The sequence below is a fragment of the Crocodylus siamensis genome, chromosome 4, assembly GCF_052110815.1.
Source record: "Crocodylus siamensis isolate JL-2025a chromosome 4, ASM5211081v1, whole genome shotgun sequence".
NCBI lineage: Eukaryota > Metazoa > Chordata > Crocodylia > Crocodylidae > Crocodylus > Crocodylus siamensis.
In genome coordinates this window covers 142,621,321-142,633,309 of record NC_143398.1, presented here as the reverse complement: position 1 = coordinate 142,633,309, position 11,989 = coordinate 142,621,321, and the positions used below count along the sequence as shown (strand labels likewise).

Below are 11,989 nucleotides of genomic sequence, written 5' to 3'. Positions count from 1 at the left end.
TTATGTGGAAGGAAAGGGTCTCTCCCTCCTGAGAACTTTCACCAGGGCTCCCTTCACCTGTTCATTCCTCAGGCTGTATATAAGTGGGTTCAGCATGGGGTTGATAAAGCTGTAAAAAAGGAAAAGGATTTTCCCTCGAAGGGCTGAGTGGCTGCTCATGGGTCCCAGGTACATGATGATGGCTGTTCCATAGTAAAGCCCCACCGCGGTCAAGTGGGAGCTGCAGGTAGAGAAGGTTTTGTACCGTCCTGCAGCAGAGTGGATGCGCAGGATGGTGGCCAGGATGTGCAGATAGGAAACAATAACTAATAAGAAGGGGAACAGCAGGATGAACACACAGGCAGTAAATATCACAATCTGGTTGATAGTGATATCAGCACAGGCTAGCTTTAACACAGCCAGGAGTTCACAGAAAAAGTGGTCCACTTCATTGAGGCCACAGAACGGCAACCGCAGGATCAGACCCACTTGTATTGCACCAAACAGGAACCCACAGGTCCATGAACATGCCACCATGGTGGTACACACTCTCCAGGTCATGATGACATTGTATCGCAAGGGGTGGCATATTGCCACGTAGCGGTCGTAAGACATCACTGCCAGCAACACACACTCAGTTAGGGCCAAGGCCATGTAGAGATATATCTGTGTTCCACAGCCAACAAATGAGATAGCTTTCCTCTGGAGAAGGAGGTTCCCCAAAATGTGGGGGACATTACTGGAGGCATAGCAGATGTCTAGTATGGAGAGATGGCAAAGGAAGAAATACATGGGGGTATGGAGGTGGGAATCTTGACAGATTACCACAAATACAAGTGTATTTCCAATCAGTGAGACTGTGTAGATAACAGAGAAGATCCCAAACATGAAGAATTGCATGTTCTTCCCAGTGGAAAACCCCAGGATGATGAATTCTGTGACAAACGTTTGATTTTCCATTTTGAGCAGGGATGTTTTCGGCACAAACTAACATCACTAGAATCTGGAAGAAGGAAAATTAAATGCATGAAAAATAGCTAAATAATAGGGTGTGAGTTACCTTTAAAAAAAGAAAGACCCACTGTCTTTTCCTCACAGGCCCTTTGTTTAACTCTTTGCCTACAATGGGAAGTAGATCAGAACTGAAATAGTAAGTATGTTGCAATTGCATGTATTCATGTATGTGAAACCAGAGAATAGGTTTTGTGCAATCTTTCAAGTATGTGGCTAAAAAAATGTCCATGAGAACATCTCTTTGCTTGGTGATTATTAAAATAATGTATTTTTTAATTCTGTTATCCAGGAAATTTACTTTAATTTTTGACTGAGCAAATAAATCATCAAAAGCAGTTTCAAGGTTGTGTTAAATTCACGTGATCACTGTGAACTCAAAAAGGAACTCTGAGGAGCATCCTCTCTCCAACACAAAATGACCTCAGCCACATTACTTACTCCTCTGTGACTGACGATGGGGGCTGCATTTATATTATCGATAGCATTTTGAGGGGGATAAATGCAATAAAATTTCATAAGGAGGTGGCAAAGTCGACCTCTTACAAGGTAGGAAATGCCAGACAGAAGTTTTCCTGTGCAGGTTGAATTGTCTGTCGATGTGCACCTGTAGTATGATGAAGGCTTTATTTGGCACTACGTGGTCTTATAATCAAACCTCTGCTCAATATCTCTTTATTGATAGATTTAGACCTTATCAATCTGTGGGCCTTGCAGTCATCTTTTTCAGCCAAGCCTTACTGATGGATCACAGTAGAGTTGTGCACAGTATATCACATCCAGGAAAACAGATACAGCTGATCTATTTTAATATTGAATTAAGAAACGCACTTTTGGTGTCCGGGGGACTTGGCATTTCATAGAAAATGGTCAGCATCTTGCAGGTTCTAGCAATTAATATTTTTACACCTATTGTACCTTTCACGTGAATCACCTGGAAAGCATGAAACCCACTTTCACTCATATAGGTGTCCTTTGTCTCTTGTCTATGAAGATTATCAAAGAAATCACCTGTGAAGTGAAACTTAGCTTGACACACCCTAGCTGGATCCTATTTGCACCTGTTCAATAGAACTACAACAGTATGAACCAGCTGAAGCACTGGGGTTATAACTTTCACTTATCTCGAGAGGGACAATTAGGACTTCTGACTGAATACCATTTGGGAATTTTGGATACACACAGAGGTCCGAAGTGAAAGAACGTGAGAGATGTTGGGCTTGGACCACTTCTGAAACACTGGAGTGACAGGAGCACCCACAAGGGGCAAAACAGTATTGCATCTATTCCAGTGTCCTGTCCCTGAGCTATCTAACAGGTCAATTCTGGAAGCCGGCTAATGAAAAACTGTGCAATAACCACCCATAGGAAAGTCCTGTTAGTTAAAATTTGGCTGATGCCTGCCAAAGGGTTTTATTGACAGAGTGAGTTACTATGGCTCTCTGTAAGCTCTGAGGTGTGCATTTGCATGTCACTCTAGAAATGCACTGGAGGAGGCTGCTCCCCATCTCATTTTCATCCATCTTTAAATTAAAAGACCTGTTCAGTAAAAGGTGCTGCTAGAAAGAACCACAATGTTCTCTCAGGTTTAATAGACAACAGAAACTATTGTGCATCAACCATACCTGCCTGATGAACTGACTAGCAAGTGAGTTCACAGAAAAAGTGATCCACTTCATTGAGGCCGCAGAAGGGCAACCGCAGGATCAGACCCACTTGTATTGCACCAAACAGGAACCCACAGGTCCATGAACATGCCACCATGGTGGTACACACTCTCCAGGTCATGATGACATTGTATCGCAAGGGGTGGCATATTGCCACGTAGCGGTCGTAAGACATCACTGCCAGCAACACACACTCAGTTGGGGCCAAGGCCATGTAGAGATATATCTGTGTTCCACAGCCAACAAATGAGATAGCTTTCCTCTGGAGAAGGAGGTTCCCCAAAATGTGGGGGGCATTATTGGAGGCATAGCAGATGTCTAATATGGATAGATGGCAGAGAAAGAAATACATGGGGGTGTGGAGCTGGGAGTTGTGACATATTACCACAAATACAAGTGCATTTACAATCAGCAAGACTGTGTAAATAACAGAGAAGATCCCAAACATGAAAAATTGCATGCTTGGCCCAGTACAAAATCCCAGGATGATGAATTCTGCTAGCTAGAATTGCTAGCTACAATATTCTCTCAGGTTTAATAGACAACAGAAACTATTGTGCATTAACCATACCTGCTTGATGAATTGTCTAGCAAGTGACCTGTTTCAGAGATTTCCTGTTTCTGATGTAGTAAGATTTGTTGCTGTATCTGCTTGATTATCAGACTTGCTCATCGCTTACATAGTCCTTTCTGAAAGGATACCAGTTTTGCCAAGATTCTCTGCTATATTTTAACAGCGGACCTTGCAGCTTTTAAGAGTCCCTTCTTCATTTTTGTCTGGAGGACCTCACTGCTGTGTTCACTATTGGGAAGTTGAGTGCTGCAGAGATGCACTTTTTTTTTTGGTTCAAATGGCCTCAGTAACTGAACATTACACAGGGTAACTGGATGATTATTGCTGAATCACCATAAAAATACATTATAGATGGCTTTATAGATGGTTTTTTTTTTACCTGCAGCATCCTTAAATGCACCACTGAGGGATCTGACCTGGCCAGATCAGGGAAGTCATCTCAGCTGAAAGATGTAGCCATCTCTTAAGTAATGACACACTCTGGCTGTCATCAGACAAGAGATAAAATGAAAAGCCATGCAGGGTCTGTGAAACAACTAAAGCATTATGTGCATTTAAAACAAAGGGTTTTCCATAATGTCTCTGAAGGGAGAGCAACCAAGGGAGATGAGTAAATATTTAGCATAATATTTTAATTCCTAAGGGTCTTACAAGAAGTCTTCTCATGGAGCAACAGTGACTTAACTCCAGGGAGTTTGTCAAAAGTTAACCTTTTAACATCATTTTGTAGTAGAAAATATTATGGTTTTCATAAAAACTTCTCTACTTCTCTCCTTTACTGCTACCTAGTCTACAAGTGTACTGGTTGGTTGACTACTGATTAAAAGAGGCAAGATACAAGTCAGCACCCGGGCATTTAATTTCTTACACCTCAGAGCACAAGAATCTACACATACCCTAGTGTCCACCTGACCACCGACAACAGTGTGGTACAGATTTTCACCCATACCACTGAGGGAGAAATAGACAGACCAGCAGTGGGCCATCTGGGATTTCCTGAGTCCCCTGGTTTTCCCTTCACCCCATGCTCCATATTTCTGCATGGTTAACACTAGCAAACATTTACTGATTGTTTTATTTAAATTCGTTTGTTTTACTGAGACCTTAGGAAGCAGACTGAATCATTTATCTTATGGTCCTGGAAGGTGTCAAGAAGTTTGGACCCATGTTCTTGTGGAAACTGGCATTTTTGGAGAGGAAGGGGTTTTTTTTCTTGTTTCTTCATTCTTTTGGAATGCTGATTGCCACCATTATATTTCATGTTCACCTTATTTTATGGACCAACCTGCTTTTGTTTAATAACATGTTAACAGATATACACCTGTTATAGCTAAATCTTCAATATCTGGTTCTATCAATTGCTATTACTGATATGCTTAAGGTAACACTGTAATAAACTACATTTGGGTTATTTGTGTCAAGGCCTTTTGTCTTTTCCCACTGTGCCTTATGCTCTGTTTAATTTGATCTCACTACTTATTTAGCTGGGCATGTTTGTTCACTGTTTCTTTTAAATTGCTGTTCAGGCTTGTTGTAAAGTCTTCAGAGGGTCTTTCTGCAGCCACTCAAAAACAAGCTTTAGGGCCCTCTGCTTTAATCACAACTCTGCAGGGAGGCCTATATCCCCTGAAAATAACCCAGACTGGAAACACTATACAAAGTTACAAGGTCAGTTTGGAGATCATGTTCTTCATCTGCTGGGAAAGATCAAATTGGACAGTGGTTTAAATTGCCCAGCCCAATATGTCACAAAAATATGACATTTAATTATACTAGTAGAGCTAGACATTTAATTATACTAGTAGAGATTGTCATGAGCTGGCAATTCAAGAACCGCCCTTCCTTACTGCTTCATCTCTGAGGATTGCAAAGTGCAGGTTCTAGGGATTCTGGGAAAATGGTGTTTTGAAGCATGTGAGAGCCTGAAGAGAGTATTCCTGGCTGCTAATTCTCATGACAAATGAGAGACAAGTTTTACTCCTTGATCCAAAGCAGCATCCTCAGCATGTATATCTCATGTCTCTGGTGAATGGCTTGATCAGCTGGAGGGCTTCTCACTGCATCACAGTGGTTTTCACCAAAAAAATTATCGCAGGCAAACCTTCCTGACCGAAGATGTTGATGTTGATGTTGATGTTGCTTTGTTTATTTTCCCCCCTGAACCCAATGATTTTTTATTTTGATGAATGAGTAGTCTGCTAATTCCTCACTACCTCTATTGTGTCATCTTGAAAATACACAGTAGGGGCACAATCTTTCTGGCCCAAAGGACAAGACAGGGGGTGTAAACCTCATAGTGAGCATGTCTACATGTGCACATGCTGCAGGGTGGGTTTACTCTAGAGTAAATTACTTCAGGCAGATGTCTACATATGCAAGGATGCGGGAGCAGATCTGCTGCTCCTGGCAGCAATCTGCTCCTGCCCCCCTGGCCCTGCACCAGCCCCCTGGAGCAGCCAGGGGGAGCTCTAGTCTTCCCTTGGGTGCTAGCCCAGGGGCTGGCAGGGATGCAGGAGACAGCTGTCCCCTGGCTGTGCCTGGGAGATTGCTTCCTGGGGGGGCTGATTGGTGCTGGGATGGGCTCTGCCACCAGAGCCCAGGTGTAGACAATGTCCCCCTGCCCCAGCAGCAGAGAGCTCCTGGCCCCAGTTCCCCAACTGGGGGCAGGGAATTTGGAAAGAGCTTCAGGGGAGGGGCAGGTCCCAGCTCCCTGCCCCAATCCATCAGTGGGGCAACCACCTAGATCACTGCTAGGTGCCCCACTGGCGGATTGGGGCAGGTGACTGGGACCTGCCCCTCCCCAGCAGCTTCTTCCAATCCCTGAAGTTTGATTGCCTGATTGGGGTACAGTTGTGGGGTAGAGGGTGGGCAGCCTGTTCCTTGCCTAGCTCTGCAATTATGAAGCTGGGCAGGGCATAGGCTCTTCAGCCTGTTCCTAGCCCGTGCTCTGTGATCACAATTGTGGAGGTGTGATCACAATTGTGGAAATCACAGTTATGCAGCTAGGAACAATTTTCCCAGCCCCTGCTCCATGATTATGGCGCAGGGACTGCCAGCTTCCTGTTGCAGGAGCACAGAGACATTTTCCCTGCCCAGGCTCTAGTGCTCTGGCAGCCAGCAGCTCCAGGGGGCAGGAAGCAATCTCCCACACCCCGCTGCCTGGCTGACTAGGAGCGAGTTTGCTCCCAGTTGGCCATCTACACATGCCATACAGAACAGTAAGTAATCATAATTAAAAATGCTACTTGTATATACAGGTAGCAAATAACACAGCAATTTACACTGCACAGTTGGTTGCTCGTATAGGTGTAATTTGCTCTAATCATGAATAAATTTGCTACCTGTATATACAAGTAGCAAATTTACTCAAGATTAAAGCAAATTATGCCTACATGAGCAGCTGAATGTGCAGTTATTACAGCACAGTCATTTAGTGCTTGCTTAACTGAGTACTAAATGACTGCACAGTAACCGGTGTTAATGTGCAGGCCCATTGCTGCATGGTTTTTTTCAGATGCTACTGCACAGTAGCAACAAGTTACTGCACAGTAGCTCATTACTACTGCACAGTAGCATTGGTGTCACAGTTCATGCCTGGTTACACTATGGCACCATAGCAATGTAGGGCACAGGAGCTTGTTGCTACAGCACCACAGTGTCTCATGTAGACGTGACCATTAAGCATCTGCACATGTAGATGATGACACTAACTGTGCAGTAATTTGCTCTAATCATGTAAAGCATCTCATATAGATGTGCCCATTGAGTCTGAGAAACATCAAGGCACTGTGGACCAGGAAATGTATAGCCTACTGATATTCCTAGTTATGGCACTTTTCCCATGTACATTTCTTTATTTTCCACAGTGCTTGCTTCTCCTTATGCATGGAACATCCTTTATGAATTGAGGAGCAATAAGCAGCCCTAAGCCGGACTCCAGCCCGATCCCACCATACCTTGCAACCAACCTTTGGGGTTTCCAGACATTGACTGTGGATTAGCAGTTCCCTGGCCCATCTCTGCAAAGGCATGAACTAAAATTCACCCAGGTTCCCAATCTGGACAGATACAAGGAACATTGTGGTTATCTATCAGGTACCCCACTTATCCTCTAACACTTGTGTAACCTGGGTACACCCAAGGGTATGCCCTGTCCTCAGCTGGATGGGATATATAGGCAGGCTAGGGTGCTGTGAGAGGAAAGCTGTTACTTAGCTTCAGCTCCCTCTACCTTTCATAGAGCCAGGCCAGGCCAATGTTACTTAACTATTTAAAATGTATTATTCATTTTTATATATATATATATATATATATACATAAATACACCTGTGACAGAATATTTACAATAGGTAAAAGAAATGACAACCTTCATGAAATATGGGGCACCCTCTTCTGTGGAGTATCTCACCCAACTCAAAATCCCAATGGAGGGACCCTATAAACCCAAGGGTAAATCTTCTAGTCACCTCCAGGTGCTGATGCAGAGGTGGACCCTGGATGAAGGCGAGTACAGGTAACTGAACTCAGGAGTGGGTAACCAGGAGTAACTACAGAGTATGGCAGTGGAAGAGTGGGATCCAATGCACACAAAGGGTGGAGGGGCCCTCTAAAGGGGACTGCACATCAGGGGACACACATACAGGTAAGGCATTACACAATACACAGGTAAATACATAAACTGCAAATACAGACAAATAACCCTTAGATAAATCTCAGTAGTGAACATATGTTAGTAATAACAACCCCATCAGCAGCAGCATTAACATATTGAAGTCAGCATCAATTAACAACTATTTATGAGGCACGCGTAACAGCTATTAGCATCAATAGGTAAAGCATCTATCAACCCAGGTAGGAAACACATTTCACAATTCTGTAAGAGGCCTGGGAGTTTGCCCCTGTATAGGGACCCTGGCTCGGCCCTCTTCACTGCTCTCAAACAGGAGAACTTGGAGGCCCAAGCTCCTCTTTTGCCTGAGAAGCCTTCCCTCCCCTGTGAGGACCTGCTTCCCACATCACTCATGCTCCCTCTCCGGATTGGCTGATGCACATCTCTGGGGTTGCGGATTCCTTGGGGGCCCTGTTTTCTATGCCTTTGGCTCTCCGCATTAGCCTGGTACTGCGCTCTAGGCAACCAGGCTGAGCTACTCCACATTTTACACCTCCCTGGCCTCACGCTGGGGTGTCACCCATGGCCCTGTGCCCTGCTCTGGGTACCAAGGGCTCTGTTATCCAGCCAAGCCACCCTACCTAAGCTCAGCTGATTCCAGCCTTGTGCAAGGGCTTTCTCTTTCTCCCAGGCCCCCTTGCTCAGGGATCCGGGGCTTTTTTAGCAAGGGCGATCTGGCTACTCGCTCCAGCTCTCCTGCCCCTGCTGGGGTTACAGGCCTGAACTGCCCGCTGTGACTCTCAGGACTGAGGCTCCATGCACTGCTTTCGTGTATCGTGGATGGACCTGAGCAGCCTCCTGCAGCTCCCAGGGTCGAAGCTCCATGCACTGCTACTGTGCATCATGGATACTCCCACTGTGGGGTCCCCAGGTGGTGGCTTCAGGGGCTCTTCTGGGTGCTGGCTCACCTGCCAGGCAGCTCTTCCTGGCTCTTCTAAGCCCTGCTCTTTTTTACTCCCTCACCGCGTCTGCCACGTGCTGCGCACGCAGCTCTTTTTATTCTCTTCAGAGGCTTCTCCCCAAACTCTTCTGGACCTGCAAAGCACACTCTTTAATCAAGTCTGGAAGCTCTTCACTCTTCCCTCCTGACACCTCTCTTGTGGGGGTTGGGCCACTCTTCCCCAGCGTATATGCCACCGATCAGAGTTGAGTTTCTCCGAGACCGGTCCTGGGCAGAACACAGAGCCCACCATGCTTGTTTTGAGTCACAAAATGCAGAGAGCTGCATTTCACTGGTAGGTGAAGTGACCCTAATGTAGTCTTGTTTACTGTAATGAATTGGGCTGTGGGTGGTCCTGGTGGATCACATGTACTGTGTGAGCACAAGTCAGGATCCAATGGCCAGACATCACAAGCAATGATTTCAGATAAGGGTCTGAGCAGATGGGACCCTCTTCCTGTAGCCATTGCGGGTGGTTCGTCTCAGTCTCTGGTCACTTCCAGCTGAGACATGGGGCAGAAACCTTTTGCAGCTGGGCCTAGACTCATTACATCAACCTTACAGATTTGGGAGATTTGCAGAGTGCACTATAGAGTTACCTGACCTACCTCTATGAAACAGCTTGGTTGGGTACTAATACCCATCCAAATGTTGGCAACACTTTGTTGGCAACATTACTTCTTGGGATGAAGGACAATTTAATCAATGTCATAGTCATAGAAACAATCATAATCATCATCTCATCTCCATTAACCACCCTCCTGAAGGAATACTCATCATGGTGTGCAAAAAATAAACAAAATTATAATATGCAATTAGAAAAATATAATACATTTTTGGCATTTAAAATTCAAACTTCAATGCCTGAATAGATCAAAGCATAAGGATAAAGGGGAACTGAGAAACATAGTGGTGAAGAGGAATAATGTTCGATGAGAGAAATTCTCTTTTCCATGTATCCTTTACCTGTTTGTTCCTCATACTGTATATTTGGGGCGGGGAGGGATAGCAGTGGATTGATAAAGCTGTAAAAGAGGGATATTTTTTTCTTGAATGTTGACAGGCGAGTCCAGTGTCCAATGCACACAACAATGTCACAGCTATAGAAGAGACCCACAGCAATGAGGTAGGAATTGCAAGTGGAAAAGGTTTTGTGCTGCCCCTTAGCAGAGCAGGTGTGTAGGATGGCAACCAGGATACAGGGATCAGATGCTGAGTACTATTCTGAAGGATAATTCATTGGGCAAAGCCCAAGAGCAGAGCCAAATTGGGGTCAGGAAACAGGAAAACCAGCGTGTATGACCCAGTGGGCTTGCCACAGCAGACTGATGACTGGCCTGCAGACCCCAGGCTCCAGCTGGTGCTAAATGGATAGGTGGTGCTACCAGGATGCTTTCTGCTCCTAACCTGGGGCAGAGTTCATTAGCTGGGGCTTGTTGCAGGTGTGACTGCTGAGGTACTTGGCCCAGGTTGGCATGTGTGCTCAGAGTCCCTGACAGGACTTGGCATGGACCAACCTTTCTGATCAGAGTCCCTGACACCAGGGAGGATGAGCCAACCCAGACCTGCCATTCCAAACAGGGACTGGAGCTTTCTGAGTGCAGAGTTGACACATGCATCATGGGACAAGGACAGTTTTATAAGGCTCAAGCTCCTCATGGGTGTGAAGGGCTGACAGTTTAGCAAGAACCCACAGATCTTTTACTCCCCAGTCCTAATGGTAGAAGAGATTGTCCTGAGCTCTCAGGACCTCTTAGCTGATAGCTGAAGTAGGTCATGAGGAATGAGAGGAAATGGGGGAGTGGTATATTGATGGGGAATTGGGAAAGTTATCTCGGGGTCGGTGTCCTCTGCAGATATATTAGGGTTTCCTCCCCCAGACTCTTTAGGAGGAGTCTCCAGAAGAGCACTCAGTGACCATTATGATATGGCCCAATCATAGGACAAGGATTTGCAAGCATGATGGGCTAGCCAGCGGTGGCTTGGCCCAGAAGTTTCGAAAAGTTAAAAAATGATTGGTGGGGGCAGATTTCTTTTTCCCCACCAAAAAGGAGAAGGCTTGCTCCCCACCTCACCCAGGGGCCAGGTAGGGAAACTGGACCTGAGAGTAGACTGACCTCTCATGTTGCCTGATTGGTCCCACCAGCCACCTGGAGGAGGATAAAAGGGACAATGCACCTGGCCCCGGGGGGCAGAGATCACCAAGGGATGAAGAAGAGGGGCCCTGAATAGCTGGTGAGAGCTGACCAGCAGGGTTGGACTGGTTGCCCCAGAAGAGCCCTGAAGCTGGCAGAGGGCTTGGTTTGGCAGTGGCAGTATGTGTGGTGGATCCTCATCTGTCCAGTTAACCAGTGATGCTTTTTAAATTGGTTTGCTAGTTGCCAGCATTGCTGCTGGCTTCTATTGGACTGGGCTGCTGAGGTCAGAAAGGCTATATAAGGGCCTGGTCAAAGAAGAAGGGGAGAAGATCGTCATAGGCGATTCCATCCTGAGAGGTGCAGAAGGACCCATTTGTCGCCAGGACCCTTCAGCACGAGAGGTCTACTGCTTGCCTGGAGCTAAGATTCGGGATGTGACGGAGGTAATCCAGGCCAGGATCAAGCCCACCGATTACTACCCCATGGTCCTTGTCCATGTGGGTACTAATGATGCGGCCAGGAGAACCCCCGATCACCTGATGGCGGACTACCAGGCTCTGGGCGGCGTGCTGAGGGAATTCGGTGCACAGGTGGTATTCTCTTCCATCCTACCAGTGAACGGACGCGGCAGACGGCATGAGAACTGCATCCGAGAGACCAACTGGCGGCTTCGGCAGTGGTGTCTCGAGGCAGGCTTCGGCTTCCTGGACAATGACCCACACATTACAACGAGGGACATGCTCAGCTGGGATGGGCTTCACCTGTCCCCCAAAGGTAAGCGTGTGTTTCCTTACAGGTTGGCGGATCTCCTCCGGCGGGCTTTAAACTAGGCTCGTTGGGGGGAGGGGAAGATGAGGGCGGGGGAAGCTGTGTACCACCAAACCAGGTGGCACCAACAAGGACAGCCCAGCCTGAAGAAAGAGAGCTTTGGGAACATGAAAGACAGGGGGTGGACAGCAATACGGCACAGGTAAGGAACGAGAAGGTAAGAGACAAAGAGCCCTTTGGGAC

The 11,989-nt window shown here is 46.3% G+C and overlaps 2 protein-coding genes across 2 annotated transcripts; both read right to left on the bottom strand.

The window, feature by feature from the left end:
* On the bottom strand, positions 1 to 939 carry LOC149866640 (olfactory receptor 2A1/2A42-like). The gene has a single exon (XM_090041150.1). The coding sequence runs from the start codon at positions 937 to 939 to the stop codon at positions 1 to 3; it is 939 nt and encodes a 312-aa protein (XP_089897276.1).
* Positions 940 to 2,631: 1,692 nt separating this feature from the next.
* Positions 2,632 to 11,722, bottom strand: LOC149866639 (olfactory receptor 2A2-like). The gene is made up of 2 exons (XM_090041630.1): positions 11,565 to 11,722; positions 2,632 to 3,159 (listed from the first exon to the last, which is right to left on the bottom strand). The coding sequence occupies exons 1-2, from the start codon at positions 11,715 to 11,717 to the stop codon at positions 2,632 to 2,634; spliced, it is 681 nt and encodes a 226-aa protein (XP_089897756.1). The 5' UTR covers positions 11,718 to 11,722.
* Between the last annotated feature and the right edge of the window lie 267 nt (positions 11,723 to 11,989).